The 27,826-nt window shown below is 50.6% G+C and overlaps 2 protein-coding genes across 3 annotated transcripts; one reads left to right on the forward strand and one right to left on the reverse strand.

Moving 5' to 3' along the window:
* The first annotated feature begins 4,073 nt into the window (after positions 1–4,073).
* Positions 4,074–12,366, forward strand: LOC125625343 (uncharacterized). Of its 2 annotated transcripts, XM_048827258.2 has the most exons (10): positions 4,074–4,277; positions 5,068–5,174; positions 5,263–5,399; positions 5,787–6,003; positions 6,313–6,435; positions 8,295–8,520; positions 9,049–9,196; positions 10,174–10,359; positions 11,861–12,003; positions 12,131–12,366. In XM_048827258.2, the coding sequence occupies exons 1-10, from the start codon at positions 4,231–4,233 to the stop codon at positions 12,228–12,230; spliced, it is 1,434 nt and encodes a 477-aa protein (XP_048683215.1). In that variant the 5' UTR covers positions 4,074–4,230; the 3' UTR covers positions 12,231–12,366. The 2 variants fall into 2 exon arrangements, with proteins under 2 accessions (XP_048683215.1, XP_048683216.1); XM_048827259.2 differs by lacking the exon at positions 5,068–5,174.
* A 997-nt stretch (positions 12,367–13,363) lies between these two features.
* Positions 13,364–27,232, reverse strand: BUD13 (BUD13 spliceosome associated protein). Its single transcript, XM_048827257.2, has 11 exons — positions 27,057–27,232; positions 25,030–25,123; positions 23,124–23,208; positions 21,691–21,748; positions 20,340–21,007; positions 19,183–19,538; positions 18,781–18,889; positions 17,189–17,327; positions 16,584–16,768; positions 16,087–16,168; positions 13,364–15,073 (listed from the first exon to the last, which is right to left on the reverse strand). The coding sequence occupies exons 1-11, from the start codon at positions 27,176–27,178 to the stop codon at positions 14,980–14,982; spliced, it is 1,992 nt and encodes a 663-aa protein (XP_048683214.2). The 5' UTR covers positions 27,179–27,232; the 3' UTR covers positions 13,364–14,979.
* Between the last annotated feature and the right edge of the window lie 594 nt (positions 27,233–27,826).

Genomic DNA, 27,826 nt, shown 5'->3' on the forward strand with positions numbered 1-27,826 from the left:
AGAAGATGAGGGGTGTGTGTGAAATCTTCCCTCAAATGATCCCCAGGCCCCCAGCTGCATTAGCACTAATTAAGCACAAACATTAGCAGCTCTGTTCAGTGCCACCTGATTAATGACACTGTCAGGTGTTGCATCCGATGAAGTGAGCTGTAGCTCACGAAAGCTTATGCTCAAATAAATTGGTTAGTCTCTAAGGTGCCACAAGTACTCCTTTTCTTTTTGCAAATACAGACTAACACGGCTGTTACTCTGAAAACTGTCAGGTGAGAGTTTTTCACTCTCTGAAGGCAAATGACCTGTGATGTCAGCTACCTGGTATTGTGTTAGGGGAGCAAAAGTCTCCTGGGAGGGCCGTGAACCTCCACCACTCCTGCCTGGCAGCTCTCAGGCAACAGATTCATGCTCATGCAGGAAGAGAGGGGTCAGAAGGAGAAGCCAGAGAGCTGGAAGCCCATCGCTGCCCCTCCCAGCGCAGCAGGTGTACGGACACTTACAGTGGTAGGGCATGACCAGTCTGAGGGCTAGTGAGAAGCCCTGACAGGACTCCTGGGTTCTAGCCCTCACTTTGCCACTGATTTGCTGGGTGACAAGTCACTTCCCCTCTCTGTGCTAGAACCCTGTGACCCGACCCGAACCCAGCCACAAGTGCTGAGAAAACAAGCAGACCCTCTCAGGGCAGTTTTCCTCCTCCTGGGATCAGCCTGGGGCAGCCACGTGCCCTCCCTCGTGCCAGCCACGGCCTCCTCACTGCCCTAGGTCCAGAACGGCAGCACCTCTCGCTCTGGAGGGAGTGGGGCATGCAGCCACACCAACCCCAGGGGCAACTCCGGTTTGTGTTGGGGTGGAAAATGACACAACCCTCTCAAGCTCAGGTGGGCTTAAATCCAGGTCAGGCCCAAGCAGACCACTACTCTGTGCCTCAGTTTCCCCACCTCTAAATTGGAGATAGAGCCCAGGAGGTGGAAGCCTATAAAGCCCTTTTCGTCCATCCCAGGAGGGCTGAGCACTGGACATCATGGCCATGGAAGCTGTATTTTTAAATAACATCATGCCAGGTGTTTGCGGAAAGGCCCATGCTGCCATGGGACCTGGCCACCCTGCACAGGGGAGCTGTGACGCCCACCCCCAAGCTGTGGCTCTAGGGCTGGTTAGACGCTCCAGGCCAGTGATGCCAAGGGGGCAGGGCTGCAATGACAGACTCGCACTTACCCCCCACTCCCAGCCCCTTGCAGGCCCAGGGCACAGATAGCTGGTGTCACAGTGCCCTCTGGTGGGCCCGCAGCACCTTGACTATTGAGACTATAATATAGCTCTGCACCTCCAGCTAATTAGCGGGGAGCACCCTCGGGCAACCCACCTCCAGCCTGGGGAGCCAAGGTCACCTGTGAGGGGAACCGCCCAGTGCAATAACTGGGGCGTGGGCTACTTGGCAAGAGCCACTTGAGGCTCGTGAAGACTGAGCACTGAAATGGGTTCCAGAGGGAACAGGGCTTCAAGGAACCCCACCCATCCTGGCTCAGGGGGAGCAGAGGCCTCAGGAGCTGCCCTCCCCCCGACACACACACACCGCCAGGCAGGGAGGAGAGAGGCATCTCCATGCAGCAGCCATTGTTACTACTTCTCTGGGGCAAGGAAACTAACTGGGGGAGGGGAAAGCAGGGCTCCTCACCCCCCAAAAGCAGCCAGGAGAGCACCCGGCACAGAGGAGCAATGCACGCTCCACCTGTCCTGCAGCCCCCCCTGAGCACAGTGCACTGAGCTTGGAGGAAGCACCTGAAGTGTTTGAACAGAGGATTCCCGTCCTGACGGAGGCTTTCAGAACAGGCAGGGGACAGCTCCTGGCCCCTTGCTGTCAGCACTTCCCCCCATGATGAGATAATGCCCCCTCCTGAGCTCCTGGCTGGGGTATGAGTTGCATGGGGCCTCCTGTGCCTTGCTTCACCCTGGGGTCAGCCCCCCACCAAAACAGCCTCAGAAAGGTGTGATGGGACAGGCTCATGCACATGTTGGAAACCCCTCGGGCAGCAACTGTCCACTTCTGAGTGCAAGTTCCCTCCCTGCCCTCCCCAGCTCAGCCTGGCGTGTGGGCTGAGCCATCCCCTTCCTGGCCCCTGCTCTGCCATGAGATATGTCACTGAGCCCTGCAGCAGCCCCAGCCTTTAGCTTCAACACCTGAATTAACAGCTCGCGAGGCCAATTCTTCAGTGCCGGGGAGGGAACTAGTTCTTGGTCATAAATTCAGCTGGAATCCAGAGAGATTTCAGGGGCTTCCCTTTTTTTTCTAGCTGCATCATTTAATACTTGAGTCATCACCTGAAATGTGTGCTGTCCCTCTCGCGTGACGCGCTGGTTGGCTCTAGGGCTGCTCACTGGCGCTGACGGGCCATGCACACCGCACAGCGGCTTCTGAGGGCTGGGCTGCCTGTTGGGTGGTGGTTTGTTGTTGTGGGGCTGTTGTTGTTATACAGCAACCCCCTTTGGGTGAGTGTAGGATCCGGCTTGGCTACTGGGCAGCCAGGGCTGGTTTCAGAAATGCTTAGAAAACCAATCAAGTCCGATAGAAGCTGGGAGGTGAGACTGACATTCTCCCTCAGCCCTGGGAGGGCCTGGAATTAAAGCAGAGGAGATGTGCCTGTCTTTGAGCAGCTGGAAATGGGTATTTCCTGCAGCAGGGAGTGGGTGGCGGTCGGGGACTGACCCCATTACGCTTTGTGCAGGGTCAAGTCACAACAGCAAGTAAATTATACAGACACACGCTCACCAAACATCATTACCGGAGAGGGTGGGCAGCCCTGTGTCCATCAGCACCACTGAACTGCTCCTTCACCTTCACAGGACTCGTAAGAGACCAGCCCCCGAGGCAACTTAGGGGTTTTTAATGCATTTTGCTGGGAGTTTGGTAAACTCCTGAGGGAATGGGCTCAAAAGGGTGGGGAGAGAGAGAGATGATCTATGTTCAACTTGGCCAAGTCTCCAGGGCTGGAAGGGAATGATTTTCTGTTCTGTTTGTTCTCGGATCCAGTCCAGTTAAGAAGAACAGCAAATACTGTCAGACTCATAAAACATCCGAGAGTTGGCAACACTGTAAATTTATTATTAAAAGTCCCAAGCCTGGGACTCAGGTTATTAGCTGAGGATCCCACTTTAAAAAAAAAAGACAGACAGACAGGCAGCTAAGTTCCTGTTGCTCATGGCTGTGGAGAAAAGCTTGAAAACGTGAACCCAAAAGCAAATAAAAATAACCTTTGTCTCCAATTACTGAGCAGTTACCCCCTTATTAACCAGTGAGAAGGAGACTCTTCTGCATCCTTCCATTAACATCTGCCAGGACCATTCAACTTGTTAATGAAACAGTGCTTCAAACAATTAAATGACTGATGACACTCAATTAACACGCTGATTGGCCTCTCAGCTAATTGGTGCTGGCTTGGCCAGCTTCTTGTTGGTGGCAACTTCAGCCTTGAACGGGTCCTCAGCAGCTCCGGCCCCAGGGAAGTTGTTGGCCGGATCAGGCAGCTTCCTGCAGCCATGCCAAAGAGCTGGCTCTGGAGATGCAGACCCGCCTTGAACAGTGCTGGCCAGTGGCTCTCCAGAGTCCCCCAAGCCTGGGGGACGTTCTAGCTAGCGTTAGAGAAGCAGCGTGGAAGGTACTGGCCTGGGAGTCAGCAGCCCTGGGTCTAACCCCAGCTCTACTGGGCAAGTCACTTCTCTCTGGGCCTGTTTTCCCCCTCCCTTCCTTTCACTATGCAGACAGGCCCCTGCCCCAGAGCTCACCAGGTGTGCACAGCACCTAGGGGCCCCCGCCTGCGAGTGACTGTCCCCTGCCAGAGGGCTGCGTACTTTCCCATGGTTGTTAGCGGCCCTGTGGAGCCCTGCTGCTCCCAATCCTGTCTCAGTTACAAACCTAGCCTGGGAAACACAGCGCAGCCCTTCCCCTCCTCTAAACTCCTGGTAACCTGGCATTTGTGGGGTTGCTAGAGCAGCATTCACATTCAAATCACTCTTGGGTGAAAGGCAGGAGACCAGGAACCATAGCAACCTGCAACACACACTAAACCCCTAAGCTCAGCCCAAACAGAGACTCCATAGAGCCCAGAAGCAGCTGCTCAGAGCACTCCTGGGTCCATACCACCAGCCCTGTAGCCCGTCATCTCTAGAACCAGAAACTGCATCTCACAGGTGGGGGGCGGAGGGATTCCCTCCGCTTGCCTGACCTACAAAGCCTGGGAGATGGAGTCCCTGCAGTTTGCTTGTCTCTGTGAACTCTGCGACTGTGGGTAAGTGAGCGCCCGAACAGGCACAGACAGACACACGCCCTTTGTTTATTTTTGCTTAAGGCTTCTAGAGCAAGAATTGGTTCGTTTCCCCACTCCACACACACTAGCCCTGATCTTAAGCAAAAGCTGCTGGCACTGAGGAGTGCAGGCAGGCTAGAAGCCATGGGCAGCACAGAGAAGGACAGCAGCCTGCTCTACATCTCTCGCTGTAGGGCTGTCTCTCTCTCGGTGTTAGTACAGAGCAGCTTTACAAAGAGCTATCATCACTTGTACTGCAGCGGTACCCAGAGGCATGAGAAAGTCTCGGCCCCACAGACCATCCATGTGCGAGTGCATGGATGTATTCTGTAGCATTTACCCATGTCCCTGGGGACTTACAAATTTTAACCACCTCTTTTCAGAACATGACAGAGGCCTGCAGCTGTGCCCTGAGCCGTGTTGGTAGTGGGAGTAGGGCAGTAGCAGGCGGGGGGGCAGGGTCATTTCACAGTATTTGGTAGGTTCCAGCTCCTACCTCCACCCCAGGAGAGATCTCTTCCTCTTACCAATAGCATCCGTCTCCCCAGAAGCTCTGGGAGGTGCCAGGTGGAGGGGAGCCGTTCTCGGGGGCGCTGAAAGCTGCTGAGCACCTGCCGCCCCACTGCCCAGCACACAGCTCCCAGTGAGCAGACCCGGCTGCCTGAGCAGTCACCCCCCCGGGGCACACAGGCTGGATGTGGAGAAGGCTCCCGGAGGGGAGGGGAGCCTGGTTTCAGTTCCTCTCTCTCAGCTGCTTCTCTGTCACACTCAGTCGACACAAGTGCCACAAGAACTGCAAGAAGCGGAGCCGGCCAGCGCCTCAGGACTGCAGGCGGCCCCAGCTGTCCCATTACAAGGCAACTTACACCCAGCCACCAAGTAAGCGAGGGGAACCAAAGCAGTCTCCCTAGTTTTACACATGCCCCGTGCGCCTCCCGGTCACCTCCTCACTCTTCCTCCCCTCCAGACGTGCATCCTCGAAGCAGCAAGAGGCCACTCCGCACCCCTCCACACCCCAACCCCCCAGCCATGGCCTTCAGCACCACGCAGCGGGCAGAGTTCATCCCTTGGGAGCTGGGCCAGAGGACCAAGGCACACGTCCGGGTAACGCCAGCACCGCAGCTGATCCAGGCTAGGGTCCTGCCATCCCCCTCTCCCGAGAGAGAAAGAAGAATCCCTCTCTCCCCCACCCGCCCCCCATTGAGAAGGCCAGGGCTCTACCCCACCCACTCACCTGCCCTGGCAAGGCCTGCAGGCCAAGGGGGCTCTGTGAATTAAGCCACGAGTCACCCCTCACGAGGGGAGGCGCCCTCTGCGGCTGGACACTCTGGAACCCAGTCAGCGCCAACGGGGGCTGCACTGCCTGCTCTCCACTGAGCCCGGGTTAGCGCAACGCGTCGCTCCCTGGGAGTGGCGTGGGCCCAGCTGCCCCCCGGGGAGGAGACAGGCTGACCTTTCTAGCCCAAAGCACGGGGCAGTCATGTTTTGCAGGAGGCGTATCAGTGCCCAGAGGAGCCCTTCCAAAGCCAGAGTCTGTACCGCCTCCACTTCCCGCCCAGGGAGCCGGTCGTGGCCACCCTCCGGCGGCCCCCGACTCACAGGCAGCCCGACGGCTCCGGCTTCCCCCACACCACGACCACCAAGGAGAGCTACAAGGGATGGCGAGTGGAACGCCCAGCCTGCTATGGAGAGCCGCCAGCCCTGGCAGGTACCGCTGGGACCCCCCCTGCCCCGCCCCCCAGGCCGAGATCGGCCAAAGGGGCTGCATTAACTTGGGGTGCCCGCAGTCCACGTGCCCCACCCCTGAGTCCTGGATCTGGATAGTGCCCTGAGTGCTCGCCGGTACTACAGAAGCCAGGAGGGCCTCTCCAATGCCAGACACCGGGCCCACAGTGCCTGCCATGGGGCTGGGCTGTGCTGGGCTCCGTGCCCAGGAGCACGCCCAAAACCCAGGGTTCAGCCCGACCCGCTGCGCTGGGAACACTGAGCAGCACCAGCCCCGTTCTCTCCACCCCAGGCGCTCTCCTGTCCCCTGACCAGGCGGCCGAGATGGAAAGCACCACGCAGCGAGAGTTCACGGAGAAATGCGTCCCCAGACCGGAGCTGGTCAAAGGCCTCCAGGCTCAGCTCACCATCGAAGGTAACAGAGAGGATGAAAGCTTCCAGCCCCACATCCACATGGGCCCGGAAGCAGGGCTGCCCCCGCATAGGCTCTGCAGCACGCAGCCGCCCTCGCCGGGATTGCGCTTGCTGTTGGCGTCTTAGCAAACCCGTCTCCAACACGTTCCCTCGTTTCAAGCATGGCCCTGCTGGTTTTATGGCTCCCTCTAACCAGCTTTGCTGGGCACAGGCCCGTCCCCCAAACATCCTCCTGGTCAGGGTTTGCCTGGCCTTGCCACTTTCGTAGAACTGCCCTCCCCAGGCCCGCTGGGCCCTCCTGGGGCTCACCGCTGGTTCTCGCTTGTGCCTACCTTCTTCCTGACGGGCTGCGGGCTGCGTCGCCCCAGGTACCCCCTTCCTCCAGGCCCTTCTCCCAGCTCACTCGGGGCTGCCTTTGCCAAGCCTGTCCCAGCTCCTCTCTCACGGGCTCCTCCCAGCTGCGTTCTGCACCCAGTGTGCAGCCAGCTCCAGATACCCGGGACCCATCCTTAGCCTTGCCCCATCGCACCCTCAGCTCGGGCTACATCCGCCGGGCCACAGCAGGGCTCAGCCCAGCTCCCCTTACGGGGCCGACTGGCCAGCCTGCCACAGGGCCCTTTGCCTCCACCCCAGCGGCTCCCGGGTGATACAGTCTCGGGCAGTGGTGCCCACCCTGCGGCCCAATCAGCCCAGAGCTGCGGCCCCTGTGACAGCCCACAATGGTAAACAGGGCGAGAACCACTGGTCTAGGGCAAGAGAGGCTCTCAAGCAGGGGAACACCGAGGTTTTTCAGGGGGTACAGCAGCTCAGCTAGATATTGGCCTGCTTTTACAACAGGCTACATAAACAGCCCTCGTGGAGTCAGTACGAACTAAAATGTCCTCCAGACGACGACTTGTTTACACTGCTCTATAGACTAGACACTGAAATGTAAGTGCCATGTTTATATTCCAAGTGATTTATTTTACAATTCGTGGTAAAAACAAGAAAGTCAGCCATTGTTCAGTACTGGTGTGCTGGGAGAGAGCTGTATTTTTAGGTCTGATTTCGTAAGCAAGTAGTTTGTAAGGGAGGTGAAACATGGGGGTGCGAGAGACAAATCAGACTCCGGAAAGGGGTACAGCAGCCTGGGAAGGTTGAGAGCCCCCAGTTTAGGGGTACATCTACACTGCAAGAGGCAGCAAGTCTACGGACTGGGGCTCACGTTCGGTGCTAAAACCAGCTGTGTGGAGCTTGCGGCTTGACCTCGGGTGCTCACCCCGGTCCCTCAGGTTCTGAGCCCAAGTCTGAACAGCTCCACATGATTCTTAGTGCTGTAGCACAAGCCCTGAAGTCCCAGGCTCTGAGACTCACTGCCCCTTGCAGTGTAGACACACCCCAGGAGGCTGGTCACGGCTAGGTGTGAGGACACTACGCAGGAAGGCCAGGATGGGGCTGTACCATATGCACAAAGCAGCACAAAGTTTCAGAGACTAACGAGCATGGCAGAGCTGAGCTTACCGGCTGGGGGGGGCTCGTTTCCATGTCATTTCTCAACTGCCAGCCCAGGGGCTGTCGGAGTGCTGAGACGACACTGAAAGCCTGGGCTGAGCTCTCTCTGGGGTACTTTCCAAACCAGAACCGGGAAAAGCTTCCCCATTCTCCAGCCTGAGTTTACTGTCCAACAAGTTTGAGACTAGCTGAGAGATGTATCGTTTTATTAATCTGGCCTAAGACATGGGATGCTCTTGATTTCTGCAGCCCCTCTCACTAGGGTTGGCGAACCAGCCAAACCCTGCTCCTATAGAGAGGGGTAGCCCCTCCAAAGACTAACCCCCACCCCCATGGCACGGGACAGTACATTGCTTTCTGTTCTGCTAGGTGATCATGACATGACGACAACCCACCAGAGCACCTACCAGTCTGTGCCCTTAGGGAAGCGGGTAGCCCAGTCAAGCGGTAAGGGAGTAGTGCCAGCAAGGAAACGAACACAGGTGGAATACATGACCAAGTACCAGAGTGATTTCCCAGCATGCAGCTTGTTACCTGCACGGATTTGGCCTGCTCAGCCTCCTCTGGACAACCTGGCAATCAACCAGGGCTTCAGGTGAGTGCAGCCACCAAGTAACGCCCATGGGTAGTGCTTGGAATGGGGAAACCCCAGGCAAGACGAGGGGTTTGTCTCAGCATTGCAGCAAGGATCCCTCAGGCGGCAGAGCAGGTAAGCTGAGCCTTTGACAGAGAGCTAGCACAAGGGCCCTCCCCTCCTCTCAGTCAGAAGAATGCTGCATCCAACCCCAGCAACAAGTTTTGGGAAGAGGAAGAAAACAGGATTTTGTTCCTATAAACAACATTGCCAAGGGCTTTGAGATCCTCAAGTGAACAGTGCCCGGCGGGCATTCACTGATATTAACGCACACACTTACCAAACGCAGTAGCTCAGTGTTGACCCCATTTTACAGATGGGGAAACTAAGGCATGGAGCAATGAAGTGACTTGTCTGAGGTTGCACAGCAAGTCCTTGGCACAGCCACAAATAGAACGCAGGAGATGCACAGTGATGGCTGGTGTGCAAAGCTCTAAGGAACACCTGATTCACCTCCTTGCAGCTGAAGTGTTTCCCTCTTCCACCCAGCACAGATTTTCAGACAGTGCAGAGGGAAAGCTACCATGGCTGGGACACCCGCAGATACCCTCGTGCCAGCCCTATCAAGCTGAAAGAGGAGCTGGCAGACTTGGGGAGAGAGTGGGATGGAAAATTCAGTGGAGACACGGTGACCAAGGTAACGGGAAGGAAAGGGGGGTTATATGGAGATCAAGGGACTCTTTGAGCAAAGTTAATTTCAGTGAATGAATAAAGATGATTCTCACTGACACAGTGGGAATAAATCTAGTGATTAGAGCACAAGGTCTAGGAGTCCGGGTGCCTAGGTTAATTCCCAGCTCTGTCACTGCCTTGTTTTATGAGCTTGGGCAAGTTTCTTCCCCTCCTGTCTGTAAAATGGGAACAGTGACACTTCTTCGCCCCACAGGCTGGGAAGCTTTGAAAATCTCCTTAATTAGCCAGCGTTTGTAAAGGGATAAAGGGGTGTGGTCCATGCAGTTCCCACTGATGAACTGCTTGGAGATTCTTGGACAAGCCATGCCAGAAGTTCAGGATAATTATATTTTGCTTTCATTCAGTAAGTCAGTAACTCTAAGCCAGCGTGCAGGGTCAGGTGAGACCAGTATCTGGGCACCCCTTGGCTTTTGTGCCGAGGGTGCAGTGGTTGCTTTGTGCAGCATGGACAGAGAATCCCCTATTGCAGTGATCCTGCCAGTGGGGAAAAAAGGAAGCTAAAGAAAAAATGAGATGGAGGGAATGCTGCCTGAACCTCCCCTCCTCCTCCAACCCTTGGGTATCAGTGTCACTTTCCACAGTTTTGTCCTGTCCTGCCCCTGCATGGCAGAAATGGGCTGGCTCCCTCTTGCCCTGGTGTCATTGTGACCCAGTAGTAAACCATGGGTGTAAATCATGCACTCAGCCATTCCACTCCCAGCTCCACACCTGGAACAGCAAGTGGTGTTTCCTAACGCCACGTTCTCTATGTACCAAGGGACAGACTTTTAAAAAAAGAGAACTCTGCCGTGTTCTCAATAGGAGCTACAAAGTGCAAAACTCTTTTGAAAATCTGGCTCTGCCTCTTTGCAATCTAGAGATGAAAAGTACTATAAAAAAGCTTGTGGTTGTTTTTCTGACTCTCTCTTTGTCTCTTTCCAGCTCTCTTACCCTCCTCTGCCCTTGGACAGGCCTCTGGAGACCATCCAGTGGCCCCCCACGGTGCTGAGATCCCTCCCTGCAAAGTTTGACAATTCCACAGCCCACAAGTTCTTCTTCAGAGACTGGGGAGCCCAGCCCCGAATCCGGCAAGGCGACCCCCACGATGGAGTCTACATCCGACCTCTGGTAATACGATGGGGCCAGGAGACAGCTCCTGCTAAAGGGCTGCCCATGGCTGGTACCCTCACACAACACAGACGGTCCTGTGAAAGCAGAGTGCATCCAATAGCCTCAGCCTAGCCTTGTACACCAGACAAATTCCACAGGGTACCACAAAGACAGAGGCCACTGTCCCATGAATGATAATGTGCTCGAGAGAACAGCAGCCAAATTTCAGTCAGGGTCCTACCATGGCAGGTGCTGCACAGACTCCCCAGGCATGCAGAGTCCCTGTCCTGCAGAGTTTATTATCTGAATAGACACATGGAGAGACACATGGGGATTCAAGACACAGGCAGCGGGATAGCTGCAGATATCACCTTTAAAAGAAGAAGTGTGGCACTAACATGATGGGAGGTGAGGAAGGGAGTTGTTACCTGGGCCAAAGAGGTGTGGGAGAGGAAGCTGGTGGGCAGGGAATGAAGGAGTGGAACAGGAGCTTGGAGCAAACATCCAGTGAGGAAACAATGACCGGAACAAAGACAGCCCTCTTGCTTCAATGGGTAGGGCTGGAGCTGGGCACCCTACTGCTGCCACCAGTCAGTCTAGGTCCTCTACTGCTCCCCCCAAGAAGGGGCACATCTGAGACAGCAAGAGGTGGAGGAAAGCAGCCCTTAGGCAAATATTCACCACGTTAAACCTGGGTATTTTGACTGCTACCCTGGCAGCACACACATGCTACTTTATGTCCCAGACCCCCTAGCAAACAGCATTCAGGAACATCCAGAAATATAGACGGCAGAATCCAGACAGGCCACGTCTGTCTGCCCCTCGCACAGCCTGTTGTATATTTACAAGTGCCTTACCTCATCTGTTCTGTGACACTGGCAGTGACAGAGCATCTACAACTGACCGTGGCAACAACAGGGGAAAAACCCTGCTTCCTTGCTAACACATTTTAATATTTCCTAAAAGCAATTTCCTATCGTTCTCCATTTCTTTCTTTTTCAAATGTAATTACCTCTGCTCCGCATTCAGAACGGAAAGGAAGCTGACAAGTTGCCGGTATCTCTAGTTAGCAGATTTCAGAGGAACAGCAGTGTTAGTCTGTATTTGCAAAAAGAAAAGGAGTACTTGTGGCACCTTAGAGACTAACCAATTTATTTGAGCATGAGCTTTCGTGAGCTACAGCTCACTTCATCGGATGCATACCGTGGAAACTACAGCAGACTTTATATACACACAGAGAATATGAAAATATGTTTCATATTCTCTGTGTGTATATAAAGTCTGCTGTAGTTTCCACGGTATGCATCCGATGAAGTGAGCTGTAGCTCACGAAAGCTCATGCTCAAATAAATTGGTTAGTCTCTAAGGTGCCACAAGTACTCCTTTTCTAGTTAGCAGTTGGCTCATGTTTAATGTAGCCATGGTTGGGGCAGGGGCCACTTTGATAGCGTTTCCCAACACCTTGCAGTGTAAAATACAAAAAAAAGGGACTGAACTCTGTGACTGTTTGGATTTCTAGGCCAAGTTTGAAAGCCAAACTATCACACACAGCACGTTCCTGCCCCAGAGAGCGGAGAAGGTGAAGAACTGCAAACCAGAGCAGAAACCAATCCGAGCACAGGGAAAGCAGGATTTCTCCACCGTCCACAGGGAGTCTTACAGGTACGGCTTCTTTCGGTGACTGAGTCCAGGCAGGCCATGGCAGCATCCTGATTGCTGCCATGCAACAACGGCTTCGCTTGCACTAGGCATACATCCACATAACGGGATTCTCCACACTCTCTTTCAGGCCAATCCCGCTCCCAGTCTGTCGTTTGCAAACGTACTTGATCCAGCAACAGCAGCAGGGAAGAGAAGCAATGAATTCTCTTGTGCCCGTTAAAGCCTGATATGCAGTGTAGATCCAGGTCCCTCAGCCAAATCAACGCTGTCCCCAGGATGCTAATGGGCAAACAATTACTAACTAGACAATTTGATAAACTGTTTTTTGTGCATCTTAGCAACATTAAAATGGCATCATCTAAATCTCTGAGACTGAGTATGCCTATACTGCAGAGGTGTGATTGCAGCTCACACAGAAGTACACATGCTAACTTTAATCTAGCTAGCGTGGCTAAAAACAAAGACGCAGCAGCACAGAATAGATACACAAGTACATACCAAGGGTTCTTGGCAGGCTTGTACAGCCTGCATGTCTTCGCTGCCTTTTAGCCAGGTTAGCGAGATTAAAGCTAGTGCGGGTAAGCAATCACCTCCGATCACAGTGCAGATGCACACTCAGAATAGCTACTATTAATTTGGCTGTTGTGCATGGATGTGGTATTTGTTTCTTAAGATACAGCAATACAAATGTAATATCCATTGAAATTACACAATAATTGTACCTAATTTCATTGTATTTCCTGTTTGTTTAAGGATTCTGTAGGAATTTTACCTTTAATAACTTCTAATATTTTAACACTAGCTTTCAGAGTGCGTTAGCCTATTATTTTGCATTTTATTTTAAAGAAAATAAAAATTGTTTGTGCTTAGTGTTAGCACTTAAATGGTCCTGATTAGACAGATATGCATTCCTCAGCAAAAGGAGCGTTTCCAACTTTCTATCTGAACAATGCCAAACAGTAGTTTTCTGCAAAGCTGGAGTAACAGAGGAGCACCAGCAGCACGTGACTTATCAGAAAAATCAGATGACAAAAACAAAAGTCTATTTATATACGTCTATCTCAAGAGGGCAAAGGCCTACAACTTACATTGACTTAAAAAATCCAAGGGTTAATTTTTTTTAATCACCAATTCAAACTTAATTGTAACTGTTGTGAACGATTATAATATGATGTCTGTGCCATGCATACATTTATCTTATACATGTATTTGTGTTTGGAGCTGGTCTTCACCAGGAACTTAAATCGGTAGAGCTACTTGTCTCAGGGGTCTGAAAAATCCACACCCCTGAGAGACACACCTATGCCAACTTAACCCCTGCTGTAGGTTTAAAGTTTAAAAAAACCACCCCACACAAAGAGCCAGCTAAAAAACAAAGTTATTATTTACAATTGTACATCCAGGTTACAGGACTGCTAGAAATTTAACCTGTTAAATAAAAAAGGAGCATGACCTTTTGACCAGGAGAAAGCACCACCCCAAGAATCACATTTCCTAAGAAAACGTTTGCACTATACTTCCCACCCAGCACTCTCATGCAGCATGAGAACCATGGGAGCCTAATTCCTATCCCAAGACCCAGACTGCTACTAAGGCAAGGACCTTCCATGGAAACAGCTGGGGCATTCAACACCTTCTCTCTGCAAAGTAAACAAGAGAAAACTCCAGCTGCCTGTGAGATCAGAGGTGCTTTCTCAACAGGAGGGACCAGGCCACATTGTCTCTCCCTTAACTGTGGCTCAGAGTCTTGGCAGAGTGGTCATCTGTTCTGAAAGTTAGATTTCAGGTTTAAACAAACGTGCAAACAGCAAGGCTGTGACTATGCAACTGCCAAGCTAGCTGTTACTATCAGACCGCTCGATAGAGACCAACCCCTTGCCATCAGATACTCAAAAGAAAATCACATTCAGGGTAGTACATTTAAATCCACCATTACCTGCATCTTTCCATAAGCAGTTAACCCAGACCAACTGCCAGAGCTTTTAGCCAGGATGGGTTTTTTGTCAAATACAACAAAAGAGTTTCTCCCCCACACCCCTCTCTCAAAAAACCCCATTTAGGAAGGGACCAGATAGTGATGTTACACCATATGGAACAAGGCATTGTAGGAAATATTCGTCTACTTAGCTTAGCTCACAGCTAAGAGCAAGAGGGGCTTCTGCTTTACAACTTTCACTGCCAGTCGAGGAATCCACACATTGCGGGACAGAAAAGCCACTTCAGGCTCCTTAGCAATGACATCAGGCAGACTTTCTGAGGCACAACAGCGACAAGCCAGCTGATGGTATTAAAGCACGAGCTGCCACCACTGCCTACAAATACCTGTTGAGCTCCCCACAGCTGAAATCTCAACTTTCGGTTTACAATCTTGACACGCAAAAGCATAATTATTCTATGAAGTAGTTTTCTTTAATCCTCTCCGCACCCCAGAGAAGCACCTGAGATTTGGGACACAACTGAAAACCAACAGATCCCAAAAACACCTCCAGGGGACCAGGAGTTTGGCTGAAAATAGGGTTACAAATGTATTTATATATAATTTGTTAAAAAAATATTAATGCCAGAAACTGGTGTCTCTTCTGCATCTCACAGCAGGTCCAAGAGAGCAGAACAGCTCCTGCAGGTAGCAGGATACTGCACTTTGCCTCTGCATTCAACCTGTTGGCTGCTTGCAGTAAAGCTGTAGAAGTTCTTCTCTGTGCTCAAGGGACCCAAAGTTTCCCCCTTCTCCTCTCTGCCTGCCTGGACAGAGTGACCTGTTTTCATCCTCTTCCAGGAACATCTTGAACTTTCCTTTAGAGGCAGCCTTGTCATCCCCAGGTAGTCCTCTTTAACACTAAATGCTATGGAGAAGAGGTGTTCAGGGAAGAATAAGCCATTTCTTACAGCTCTTGCAACGGCATTAGGTGTACTGAGGTCTCTCTTCCTCCCTGCCAGGGAGCCAGGAGCAGTCTTCCATTTGGTTCTCTCTTTTGTTTACATGTCCTCAACACTCCATTTATATGCAAGCTCCTGAACTGCCTTCTTGCTGGCTAGCCTGGCAAAGCGCTTCTGTTCAAACCCATTGGACCTACAAAATAACATCAACAAGAGTGTGGGTTGGTGCACAATATACTTTACCAAGCCATTTCTGAGAAATGAAACCTTTTGGAATGACCAGATTGCTCAAGCTCCCCTCCATTTCTAGATTGCTGGCTCAGTTTCAGCTCCATCCATAGTTAACAACAGCTGGTGCCATCTGGTGGCAGTTCAGTGGCCACTGTACAGCAAATTAGGCGAGACTCCTTCCAGTTTCTAACGATAGATGTCCTGACTGCAAAAGCCACGTATCCCCACATTGGCAAGACGGACAAACTATGGAGATTGGTCTCCCAGCTCACCATAGCAAGGGTCTGCAAATGTCAGCACTGAGGCATATTAGCAAGGGGGAGAGCAGGGTGTGGAAAGCACAGATGGTAAGAAAATGGCAAGTATTTTCTGTGAAAAATTAAAAACATACATTTCATGGAAGTTTTTGATTTTTCATCTAAAAATGAAAAAAAAAAAAAGTTATAATCAATACAGAAAAGACCGGTTGGGGTCCTCCTCCCACCTCACTGGGGAAAAAAAGAGGGGGAGGATGGGAAAGGGGAAAAGAGGAAGGGGCATGCACCTGCAAAAACCTGAAACCCAATAGTTGGTCATTTCAATTTGACCAACGATTTGTAAAATTGCCAAGGCAAACATTTTTCGGTATCACTGAAAAGCCATTTTCACGCCCCAAAAATTCAAGCAGCTCTAACGAGAAGCCTGCAGTGCTGCTTACCCAGGCTGCTCCCCTTGTGCTGGTCAACAGAGAACTCTGGTCTTTCGGGGCGTTGAGCCAGCACCTCACTCTGGCATGAAATTCACATCATTAAAAAAAAAAAAAGCTTTGGAAGCTCATTAAGCCAAGAGACTGTGTGCAAACGCCTTTGTGTGCAGGCAGTACAGCATGCTTCCCCCATGCCTTTGTCTGGGTTATCCCCTGAGCTCAGGGTAAGCTCTTCAGGGCAGAGGCCCATCTACTACCTCTACCGCCGCAAACTTAACAGGAATGCCTACCTGTCCACTCCATCCCAGCGATACCCAGGCCATAAGTTAAACCTGTTCAGGGGAGGTGCTGGTCCATTGTACCTGGGCTTCTCTAGAGACAGAGAAAAGCAACAATATAATCCATTACTATTTCAGCCCAACCATGTGGTTATGTTAACATCAGTCGAAACCAGTGTACACACACAAGCGCTGAATGCTGAGCCAGCCAGCCAGCCCGCTGAGCACTGACCATTATTCATGGAGGCAACTTCCAAATACCACCTTTAATCTAGTTTAACTCTGTTGGTTCATAAGACCATAGCACTGTTGTTCACCTGGTCTCTAAGCCAATCAGACCACAGCTGGCAAACAACAGTACAGTGAGTTATTACCACTACTGCACTAACATCCACCAGAAACAGACTGATCTGTTACGGTGAGTCTTGTGCTGTGTATTTATTCACAGCAGCCTTGTTCACCAGTGCAATCACTGGAGCCCTGAACTGCCATAACAAATACAAACCAACCTCTCTTATCCTTGCTCTCTTTGGCTTTCTTCTTTTTGATGAAGTTAGCCATGGGGTCCCCTTCTCTTTCCTTCTCTCGAAGCATCTGATCCAAGTCTTGGTCATCAATGTAACGAGCCAATGGCTTCTGCATCTCCTTTACTGCATCCTCCACATTCTGCTGCTGCTGCCTACTCTGAGCCAGGCTTGAAAAGAAACATACGAAGCCTTATGTTAGAGCAAGTCAGACCCAGGGCACATCCTACTGCTTGCTCAGTGTGCTTGGCTGACTGCAATCCTGTGCTACCAACAAGTGTACGGCACTCACACTCCACACACCAGTGCTGGACAGGAAGATTCAAGAGATCTCTAAGATGACAGAGAACATTTGGTGTCCAGGTCACAGGTTCAAATCCAGAATCTCAGTGCCTGGTCAGTGCTCCCTGGGAAAGGAGTCCAGTGATCTCACTCCAGTCACAAGTGGGCCTGCATCCATATCACTCAAACCACCATCAAAATGGCCATCTTTGTTGGAAACAGAGGTGTTACATCATTAGGGGGAGGGGATATTATGCCATGGAACAGAAGGACTGAGCAGTTTGCTATTGAACTCTGGGGCTTCTTACCCCTTGCCCCACTTGGCATACAGCTCATCTCTCTCAGATTTCGCCTCCGCCTTCTTCTGCTGTTCAAGTCGTTCCTGCGTAAGGTCCCTCTTGCGGCCTGATTTGTCTCGAAAGACTGTTTCAGCATTTTGGGATTCATCTGAAGACATGAGAAGGTGCAGGTTAGTCATTTTAGAACATTTCCAAGATCTCAGTCAATTCAGTTAATCATTTCTACGCACTTCAAGAGCCTTGTGTTTTGGTTGGTTGATGTATATTTTTTTGTTTTTACAGTATTCCAGCCTCAGAAAAAGGTCACCAACCAATAACAACAGAACCACAACCACCAGTTTCTAGCCACTGACCACAACTGTCCTTGTAGGTAGGCCTCTTCAAATCTCAGTCTGACCCTGTTCTTTTAAGAAGTGCTCCCTGAGCCTGCCTAGCACCCTGATGCAAGTCCCAAAAGCTTCAGCCCTCTCTATTATTATTTCATGGGGAGCAGTGCTCGGGGGTGGGGGGGGTTCCACCATTTACATTTCATTTACTTTACAGGCCTAGGGCCCTTTGTTTTCAGTTTTTATTTAATTTTTCCCAGGAATTTATCAGTGTTTATTACCACAACACCAAAAACAGGTGAAAATCAGTGCAAAAAACTATTAATAATGTTTCTAGGTAAGTATCAGGGTTTATTTTGGTGAACGGAAAGATGGGAAAAAAGTATTCAGTAGATGGATTACCGCTTTGAATTCCGTTCAATGTGGTTTGCTACAGAACTAAAACAGAACTCAAAACACAATGCCACTTCTGAGTTTAAGAAAACAATATATTGCTAATCCCCAAACAAAACTTTTCATTTGAATAAACAGTTTACTGTTGTAGACTTAGAACTATTAACCTATAAATATTTACATTTAATAATTGGGCGACACCATTTGCCGCGCATACACTCAACTTCATCCTTTTCTCCTGATTTTGAGTTTTTTTTAAACTTTTGAATACCTCCTTGTGTTCTGAAATGTATTCTGATATAGATTTTAGTTTTCTTCCCATTTTAGTGTGTCAAATCTTTAAACCGCTAGCTGCTAACAGCTTGAAATGTGTACATGGTCGGCATGAGATTTATCAGTATGTTCGGATGCACACACACGCACTTCAGAGCTTGCATGCGTGCCTGTTTGTTTATTGTGTGTACCTTATCTAGGTTAATACGTAGCCTTACTTCAACAAGCAATTTTGCATGTACACACACGCAGAGTATTGTATTATCGTAATACATATATCTCATGCAATGTCTTGTATTTTCCTAATAAAACAAGTTTTTTTTATGTATTTGAATGATACAAAAGTATGGTGAAAATGAGAAAAAAAAGTGAATACTTTTTGTAAAACCTGCGACTTTTTTAGTAAAAATCGATTTAAACTGAAAATGAAGGGGCTTTACAGGCCCTTCGAAGGCCTTTCAGAGTGCCTAGATGCTACCCCACAGAGAATCACTTCAGCCAGGGCCCACCACACCCAAAACCCCTACGACTAGCACAGAAAAAAGCAGTAGGAACCAGGCTGTAGGTTGAAGGAAGTTGATGCCCATTACAGTCTCATTAACTCTTTACCTTCCAAGTGTTTGTTATTTCTGTCATGTCTCCTGTGCTCCTGCTGTTCTCTCCGCAGCAGGTCGGCTGACACCAAGCCAGCTTTACCCCCAGACAGCATCTGGCTGGCCTGCAAATCCAAAAGGGATACCACACATTATCACTAGCTGAAGGCTGTGGAGGCCCATCCATGTAATGAGCTGGTGATCTCAGTCCAGTTCTTAGGAGAAATGCCCATATCACCAAGCCACCTCCCTCCCCGGGGCAATAACTGGCCCCCTTGTGGGCACTCTCAGCAGACACACAAAGACTGAGTGGGCCAAGAGGACAAAGCTAATCACTCATCCTTACCAATGCTCACTGCAGGACGGGGTGAGGCATGTAAGGAGGGCAGCGTGGGAAACGTATACCTTACAAGCTTACCCTCTGGTCCTCTCCTCTCTCCCCCTGAAAAGATCTTTTAGAATCTGGGCCTCGACGAGGAGGCAAGAGGCTAGGAGAGCTCCTTGAACTGTGGAGTTTCTTTCCAGCTGCCTGACTCCTTCGGGGAGGAGATAAATCAGAATCCGAAGATGTGTTCTGATTCCTCTTGGGAGGAGAGAGTTTGGAGTGGGAGTCACGGTGTAGCAGGCCTGGTCTGCGACTGTTCCGAAGGGGGGAAAGGTCAGAATCAGAGGAATCCTGGGAACTCTTCCGTGGCAGTGAAGAATCAGAGTCATGCCTCTTGCGCCTTTTAGGCGACAGAGCCTGTTTAGGCTTTTTATTGGCTGGAGAAACGCCTGCAATAATACAGAGATATGAAATTATAATCACAGAAGAAATACAATTTGGAGCCCTGTAAAAGCCTGGACACGCTAGCGTCTGTGGTGCATCTCTGCAGAGCTAAACTAGCCAGTTTTGGAAACCAGAAGAGATGTTAAACAAGCCATGTGATAATAGGGTACACAGACAGCTAAGCCCTGCCTGGGCACTCCTTTTAGAACTCTGTATCAAACTCTAAGAACAGCCCCAACTGGTCCTGGACATTATTTTGAAAATCCCTCTTCTACACCTATAAAAATACTGGTAAGTACTTAGGTATAATCAGCATTGCTCCAACAGCTTCGTTCCTGATTGAGCTATTTCCCATCAGCATGGGCTAGGTCAGCTGTCCCTAAGGCCACCTCTTCATGTGCAGGGAAAAAGGATATTATTAACATTCACTAACACGTGTTGGAAATATTCTTCTCTTTCCGTGAGGTTCCTTTTACTTGAATTTGCCTCTGATATAGGCACTTTGAGTTGATTTTTAACCCCTTGCTAAGTCTGTGCAGAACGGGACTGAGAGACTTAGCTTTATCATTACAAAACTTTCGTTACTGGGGATTTTTGTACTTGTTGTAAGATAAGTCCAAGTCCTACCATCTTTAACATACCAAGGGAAAGTGTGAAACACTGATTCCAAATCCCACAGCTGGCAGCAGTGTTCAAACATGGTCACAGACTGGGGCCTGACAAACGTTTAGAAATAACACGAACTTGAGTGACTTGCTGTTCCCAAGAGCACCCGGCTAGCGCTGGATGATCTCATACACACTCACCTCTTGTGCTGCTTTGTTTTTTCAGCCCATTAGGTGATCCAGTTCTCTTTCTCTGACATGGTGATGTGGCTAGGTCAGAATTGTCTCTGTTCTTCCTGGGGGGTGAAAGATCTGGAGTTATCTGCTGCTTATGATGCGATGAGGACTTGTGTGGGAAGCCGGATCTCAGATTAGATCGCTCTCCTTGGATTCCTCCTGGTAGCGATTTGTCCATAGTTTTGTTGCTTTTTTTCCCTGACACTGAGTCGCGGCGGCCCCACCGGGGCGGCGACAGGTCCGGCGAGTCGCGGCGGCCCCGCCGGGGCGGCGACAGGTCCGGCGAGTCGCGGCGGCCCCGCCGGGGCGGCGACAGGTCCGGCGAGTCGCGGCGGCCCCGCCGGGGCGGCGACAGGTCCGGCGAGTCGCGGCGGCCCCGCCGGGGCGGCGACAGGTCCGGCGAGTCGCGGCGGCCCCGCCGGGGCGGCGACAGGTCCGGCGAGTCGCGGCGGCCCCGCCGGGGCGGCGACAGGTCCGGCGAGTCGCGGCGCTGATTCCTGGATGGAGACTCATCTGAAGAATCATGACGCTGCTTCCTGGGTGGAGAGCTCTCAGGTGAATCATGGCGACCTCTCCTGGGAGGTGATGGTTCAGACGAGTGTTTAATTTTCTTTTGTTTTGTGGTTTCTGAACTGGAAATAAAAACAAAACAAGGGGTTTGTAAAGCAGCCAGCGGGGGTTTAAAGGGTGTTAATAGCCCTCCTGAATGGAGCGCTGGTTACCAATTCGCATTTGGTTCTCAGTTTCACAGACAGACGTTCACACAGATTAATTCCTGCACTTGTCACCTCTGATCTGTCACTACCACACAAAAACCCCAAAAGGGCTCCTATACCTGGGCCCTCTGAGCTCCGGCCGCGTTGGCATTTAAGTTCTACCAGAATCACTTTATGACCAACATGATACTTAAAATCTGTTTCAGCCCCTTCCACTATTATGGGCAGTCGGAATGTTTTTAGGAGTCATACGAGAATATAAAGATCCCAAGGCTGTTATGAAAACGAGGGAACTCTACTGTCCTCATCACATTCCAGCTTTGCTTGGCAGCACGCAGTCACCAACATTTTCTGCTTCCTGTGTTAAGGTGTTGTGTAGTATTTCTGTACACTGTAATAGACAGTTACTGCATTCTCCCCCAGAGGTGAATGCATTTTAGGACTGAATAAAGCAATCCTCATATATCCCTTTCCTACATCATAAGGCTTAACTGTAAAGTACTGTGAGAACCTGTGATAAAAGGGGCAACACTGAAAACAAAGTATTATACAAAATAAAAAAGAACCTGGTAACCACGACCCCAGGCAAAGCCCCATACCTTGCTATAGACTTGGCAGCTAGAGAAAGGTCTGAGCTTTGTGAATCTTCATTCTGATCTAAAAAAAGAAAAGATCATCACTTAGACTCTCGTCATAGTGGACCACAAGCTAAATATGAGTCAACAGTCTAACACTGTTGCAAAAAAAGCGAACATCATTCTGGGATGTATTAGCAGAAGTGTTGTAAGCAAGACGAGAGAAGTAATTCTTCCACTCTATTCTGCGCTGGTTATGCCTCAACTGGAATATTGTGTCCAGTTCTGGGCGCCACATTTCAGGGAAGATGTGGACAAATTGGAGAAAGTCCATAGAAGAGCAACAAAAATGAGTAAAAGTCTAGAAAACATGACCTATGAGGGAAGACAGAGGGGACATGATAACAGTTTTCAAGTACATAAAATGTTGTTACAAGGAGGAGGGAGAAAAATTGTTCTTCTTAACCTCAGAGGATAGGAAAAGAAGCAATGGGCTTAAATTGCAGCCAGGGAGGTTTAGGTTGGACATTAGAAAAAACATCCTGTCAGGGTGGTTAAGCACTGGAATAAATTGCCTAAGGAGGTTGTTGAATCTCCAGCACTGGAGATTTTTAAGAGCAGGTTAGACAAACACCTGTCAGGGATGGTCTAGATAATACTTAGTCCTGCCATGAGTGCAGGGGACTGGACGAGATGACCTCTCAAGGTCCCTTCCAGTCCTATGATTTCTCCATAAAATGAGAGCACATCTCAGGACTTGTGAGGTATATGCTTTTTCTGTTGGTGTTTTATTTTTCAGCTTGCAGGGGCAATATACTCAGGGGAAGGGAATGGAAAGTTAGCCCAGATGTGCTCCCTAGATGAAGTCAGACAGGGCTCCCTGCAATCAACTAAGAGGGCCCCTGCCCTCACATCTTCTGCAGATGATGACTATGCTCACTTTCACCCTCAATTCCATCGATGACAACCTGACAATTGCAGGGCATCACCTTGCTGAAGTCAAGCTGAAGGTCTTGGCTTTATCTTCAAACCCATTCACAAGTCCCCCCATCCGCATCTCATCCTGTGTCCCACTGTATCCCATCAGCCCCTCTGTTCTCTGTAAAATGCCAGTCCTGAATCTCTCTTCATTTCCTTCTATCACTTTCCACATGCAACTTTCCATGCTGCCTCTTTCCTGTGGAACACCCCTTCTAAGCCAAACCACTTCTCTTTGGTCAAGTTCCTCCTGAAAGCTCTTTTCTTCTGTAAGGCTCATAAGACATATGTATTGAAATATGGAATGAAAACCCTATAAAACCTAAGACTTCTCCATCTCTGGGTTACAGAGTATTTCCTACATATCTATCTTTAATTGTAAATTATTTGGAACAAGGACTTACTACATTTGTGGGTATTGTACCAAGCTGAAAACTTTACTGGGGCTAAAACAACCAAAACCACCACTCCAAGCTTACCTCCTAAAAGCTTCCATTTATTGTTTGTCCGGAATTCTTCCATCCGTTTCACTTCTTCTGGACGCTCATCAATAAACTCTGCCACCTGAATGTAAAGTAGCAGAGTTAGAACCAAAGAGATTTTTTACTCTCAAAAATAAACACATTCAGGCAACTAATGTGGTTTGCCTGTAAACCTCCATTATTCTGCTGCACAGACTTCCTGTACATTGATATCAAAACATACAATATTGCTAAAGCCTCTGACTATGTATTAAATGCTGGGTTGTTCTCTGTAACTCTAGAAAAGAACACATCCCTTACTACTTAAGTTGCAAAGTCTAGCTCACATCATCAATTGCACAGGCTTATTTGATTTCATTACAAGAGGTTGTTTTAAAACTTTTCAAAATATTTCTCTCATCTGTTGCTTTTGTTTTGGAACAGCTCTCCTCTGCTTCTTTTTCATTTAAAAATCAATCTCTAAAGACCCACCATGCCAAGCAGTCTCAGATCAAAATTTAGATTTGGCTCAAAAACAGGAATTAGCAAAAAAAAAAAAAAATTATCAATTCCAATGGGAACTTTGTTTGTTTGTATTTGTTTGAAGGGAAGTTTTAAATCTAAACAGTATCTGTTCACAAGACATTGAAGATGGGCTACCGCAAAAGAAGCAGTAAGTGAAACTGATCAGTCTCATTAAAAATCTTTCAGTATCTCAGGTGCTGTTAGTAACTCAAACAAAGGCTTTTAAAAATATGATTGTTAACTCAATAACATCCTACTAAAAGTTGCTAGTTACAGTCTGTCTACTTACAGTGTGTCATTGGAACCTGAACTAGATAGACAAAGCACAGGAAAATATGCTCTAGCACAGTAATTCTCAACGAGGGGTCCTTGGCCCCCAAGGGGGCCTCGAGCAGGTTTCAGGGAGGCCTCCAAGCAGGGCTAGCATTAGACTCGCTGGGGCCCAGGACAGAAACCCAAAGCCCCACTGCATGGGGCTGAAGCCCAGGTCCCTGAGCCCCACCACCCAGGGCTGAAGCTAAAGCCTGAGCAATGTAGCTTTGCAGGGGCCCCTGTGGCATGGGGCCCCAGGCAATTCCCCTGCTTGTGACCCCCTAACGCCAGCCCTGGCTTTTATATGCAGAAAACCAGCTGTTGCAGCAGAGGTGGGCCGGGGAGTTTTTATAGCATGCTGGGGGGGCTCACAAAGGAAAAAGGTTGAGAATCTCTGCTCTCGGAAGCAATTACCCCAGAAGAGGGACATGAGTCATGAAGCATAATGGTCTCTAAGTGCTTTTCAGTTACTTTTAGACACTCGCATCCTGGATTCTCTATGGGACATGTAGTGTAACACAGCCCTTGTGCAGCCACATCTTTCACACGTGCTCTGGGACAAATCTGACACTGATTAAGGCCAACAGAGTTGCACCCACTTATGCCATTGGTCAATTTTACTTCCTATTTCTGAAACATCTTCACAGAACAGCAGCACTGCAGGGTCAGCTGCTCTCTCCTTTTGCTATAATGTTGTTTTGTTAATTTTTTTAATGCAAGACAGAGATGTAGTAAGTAACAGTCCCTATCACCAACAGCTTACAAACTAAATGCTCCCTTTGCTGACGGTTGTACAAGGCCGAGCAGAACGAGGCTCCAGTTTGCTTTAAGCTTTTAGATCTACTGCAATGCATATATAAAAAATCTGAATGCAAAGTATCATTCTTTCTAGGATGCTAATCAGATCTCTCTACAGTTAAACCAGACAAGTTATTCACTTTGTCCACTTACACAGGCAGCCATTCCCCCGGGCACTGCTTGGCAAGTGTTTCCCCCCATGATGACAGCAGGAAGTTTGTAAGGGTGCTCAATAAAATCAGTACTTTGGTTTTTGATAGCACAAGCCTCCTGACCCTTGAGTACCCACCACAGGCAGATCCCCTTCATCCTCTTCCTCCTCCTCTTTCTCTTGTGCAGCAGAAATGCTATTCCAGCTCACATCATCATCCACTATTCGCATCCTGAGAGGAGGGGGAGAAAGGTAGTGGCATTAGGAAAGGACCATGGCTCATGGGAGGGAGTACAAAGCAAATGAATGAAGCAATAAGGGGCATGTGTGTCCAATGTACGCAACTCAGGTGGCAGGCAAAGAAAGGACCCTCAGAGACACAGCAGTTGCATTTTGCATCCCCATAGTCTACTGCTGTGAGACCAACCACCCCCAATCAGCCACCTAGGGGTGATGCTCTAGCTATACCTCTCCCCATATGCAGTGAACAGGGCAGGGGGAGCAAGAAAAAAAGCTACACAAGCCCCAAGCCCCAAACACACCCTGGGGATAGGGGTAGACACAAGTGTTCTGGTCTCAGAAGGGAGGAGATGCCTGGTGGGCCCCCATGGTTAAGGGGTTACTTGGGGATCCTTCAGAGTGGAAGTGGAGGAGGTCTCTCAGATTCATAGATTCCAAGGGCAGAAGGGACCATTGTGATGATCTAGGTTCTCAACCTGCAGCCATGGGCCGCTTATGTCCCAATCAGCACAGAGCAGCAGCCCATGTGACATCCTATGGGCCACACAGGTAGTATTGGATGCAGCCCACAAAGGTAAACAGGTTGAGAACCTGGATCTCCTATATGGCATAGACCAGGGAATTTTCCCACAATAATTCCTAGAGCAGATCTTTTAGAAAAACATCCAGTTCTACCTTTCTCTGCTAGATTGAAGAGCCCATTATCACATATTTATTCCCCACCTAGGTTCTTACAAACTGTAACCAGGTCACCCCTTAACCTTCTTTTTGTTAAGCCAAATAGACCGAGATCCTTGAGTCTGTCACTATAAGGCAATGGCTCTCAACCTTTCCAGACTACTGTACCACTTTCAGGGGTCTGATTTGTCTTGCGTACCCCCGAAGTTTCACCTCCCTTAAAAACTACTTGCTTACAAAATCAGACATAAAAATATAGATGTGTCACAGCACACCAGTACTGAACAATGGCTGACTTTCTCGTTTTTATCTTATAAGTGTAAGATAATCAACTGAAATATAAATACTGTACATACGTTTCAGTGTATAGTCTATAGAGCACCGTAAACAAGTCGTTGTCTGGGCTTTTTATGTAGTCTGTTGTAAAACTAGGCAAATATCGAGATAAGTTGATGTACGCTCTGGAGGACCTTGGCGTACCCCTAGTTGAGAATCGCTGCTATACAGCACATTTTTCAACCCTTTAATCACATCCCTAAGCGCTGTGGGGAAAATCGTTGGGGGGGGGGGGTAAGGGAGCCTGGGGAAAGTCTGGAGGAGCCAGAGGAACCCTTAGGGCGGGAGAGGGTGGTCCCTCGCAGCAAGGGGGGCCAAGGGAGCCAGGGGGACCCTTAGGGCGGGGGGGTCCCTGGGAGCAAGGGCGAGCTAAGGGCTGGGAGAGCCTGGGGACCCCTTAGGGTGGGGTGTGGGGTCCCTGGGAGCAAGGGGGGGCTAAGGGAGCCAGGGGGACCCTTGAGGGGGGTCCCTGGGAGCAAGGGGGGCTAAGGGCTGGGAGAGCCTGGGGACCCCTTAGGGCGGGGTGGGAAAGGGGGTCCCTGGGAGCAAGGGGGGGCCCAGGGAGCCAGGGGGACCCTTGGGGGGGTCCCTGGGAGCAAGGGGGGGCTAAGGGCTGGGAGAGCCTGGGGACCCCTTAGGGCGGGGTGGGAGGTGGGGAGGGGGGTCCCTGGGAGCAAGGGGGGGCTAAGGGAGCCAGGGGGACCCTTGGGGGGGGTCCCTGGCAGCAAGGGGGGGCTAAGGGAGCCAGGGGGACCCTGGGGGGGGTCCCTGGGAGCAAGGGGGGCCCCACTGCGGAGCTCGGGAACCCGGGGGCAGCGGCGCGGGGCCCGAGGAGCCCTGGGGGCGGGACTTGCGCCGGGCAGCCCCGAGGCAGGGGGCCCCGGGGAAGACCCGGAAGCGGGGCCACTCACCCCCTGCCGCCGCTCCCCGGCGGTTTCTTCCTCCGCTTGCGCCTGCCGCCCTCGGGCTCGGCCGCGGCCCCGCCCAGGTAGCGCCGCAGGTACTCGGCCTTGGACAGGCCCGGGGCCGCCATGGCGGCGGGGCGGACGGGGCGGCGACGGGGACAAAACGGCGCGCGGCGCGCACCGGAAACCGCCTGGCCCCGGCCGGCGCACGTGGGGCGGGGCGCGCGGGCGCTTCCGGCGGGGGAGGGGCGTGGGGCGCGCGGCGGGGCTCCTGCAGCGAGGAGTTCCCTTGGTCTCCGCCTGCTGGTGCGCGCTGAGCGGGGGAGGGGGAGCGTCCGGGACTGAGGGAGCGGGACTGGGCGCAGGGACCGCCCTAGGCCGCAGCGGGGTAAAGTATTAAAACTGCCTGTCCGGACATTAAAAGCCCCCGTCAGGCCGAGGGCCCTGCTGGAGGCTTGGGCTGGAGTCGAACCAGGATCGGGAACTGGGGGCCACGCAGCTGAACTGCAGGCTGAGGAAGGTTGAGATGGTGTTGTGGGTATTTTTAGTAAGAGTCAGGGACAGGGCCCCTGTAACAAATTAAAACTCACAGCAGGTCAGGACCTGGCTGACTTCTGCTTTTTAAAAAAAAGTTTAGGACAAAATAGGGAGCTTAGCTACAGGGTACGCGCAGCGGGTAAGGAGCTGTGGAGGGCCCCTGCCGGCTGCCATCTACAACCAGGAGGATCTTGCAGCTCCCAAGAGCTGAAATCAGATTCTGTGACTTGCACGGCCTC

Source organism: Caretta caretta, chromosome 22 (assembly GCF_965140235.1).
Source record: "Caretta caretta isolate rCarCar2 chromosome 22, rCarCar1.hap1, whole genome shotgun sequence".
Lineage (NCBI taxonomy): Eukaryota > Metazoa > Chordata > Testudines > Cheloniidae > Caretta > Caretta caretta.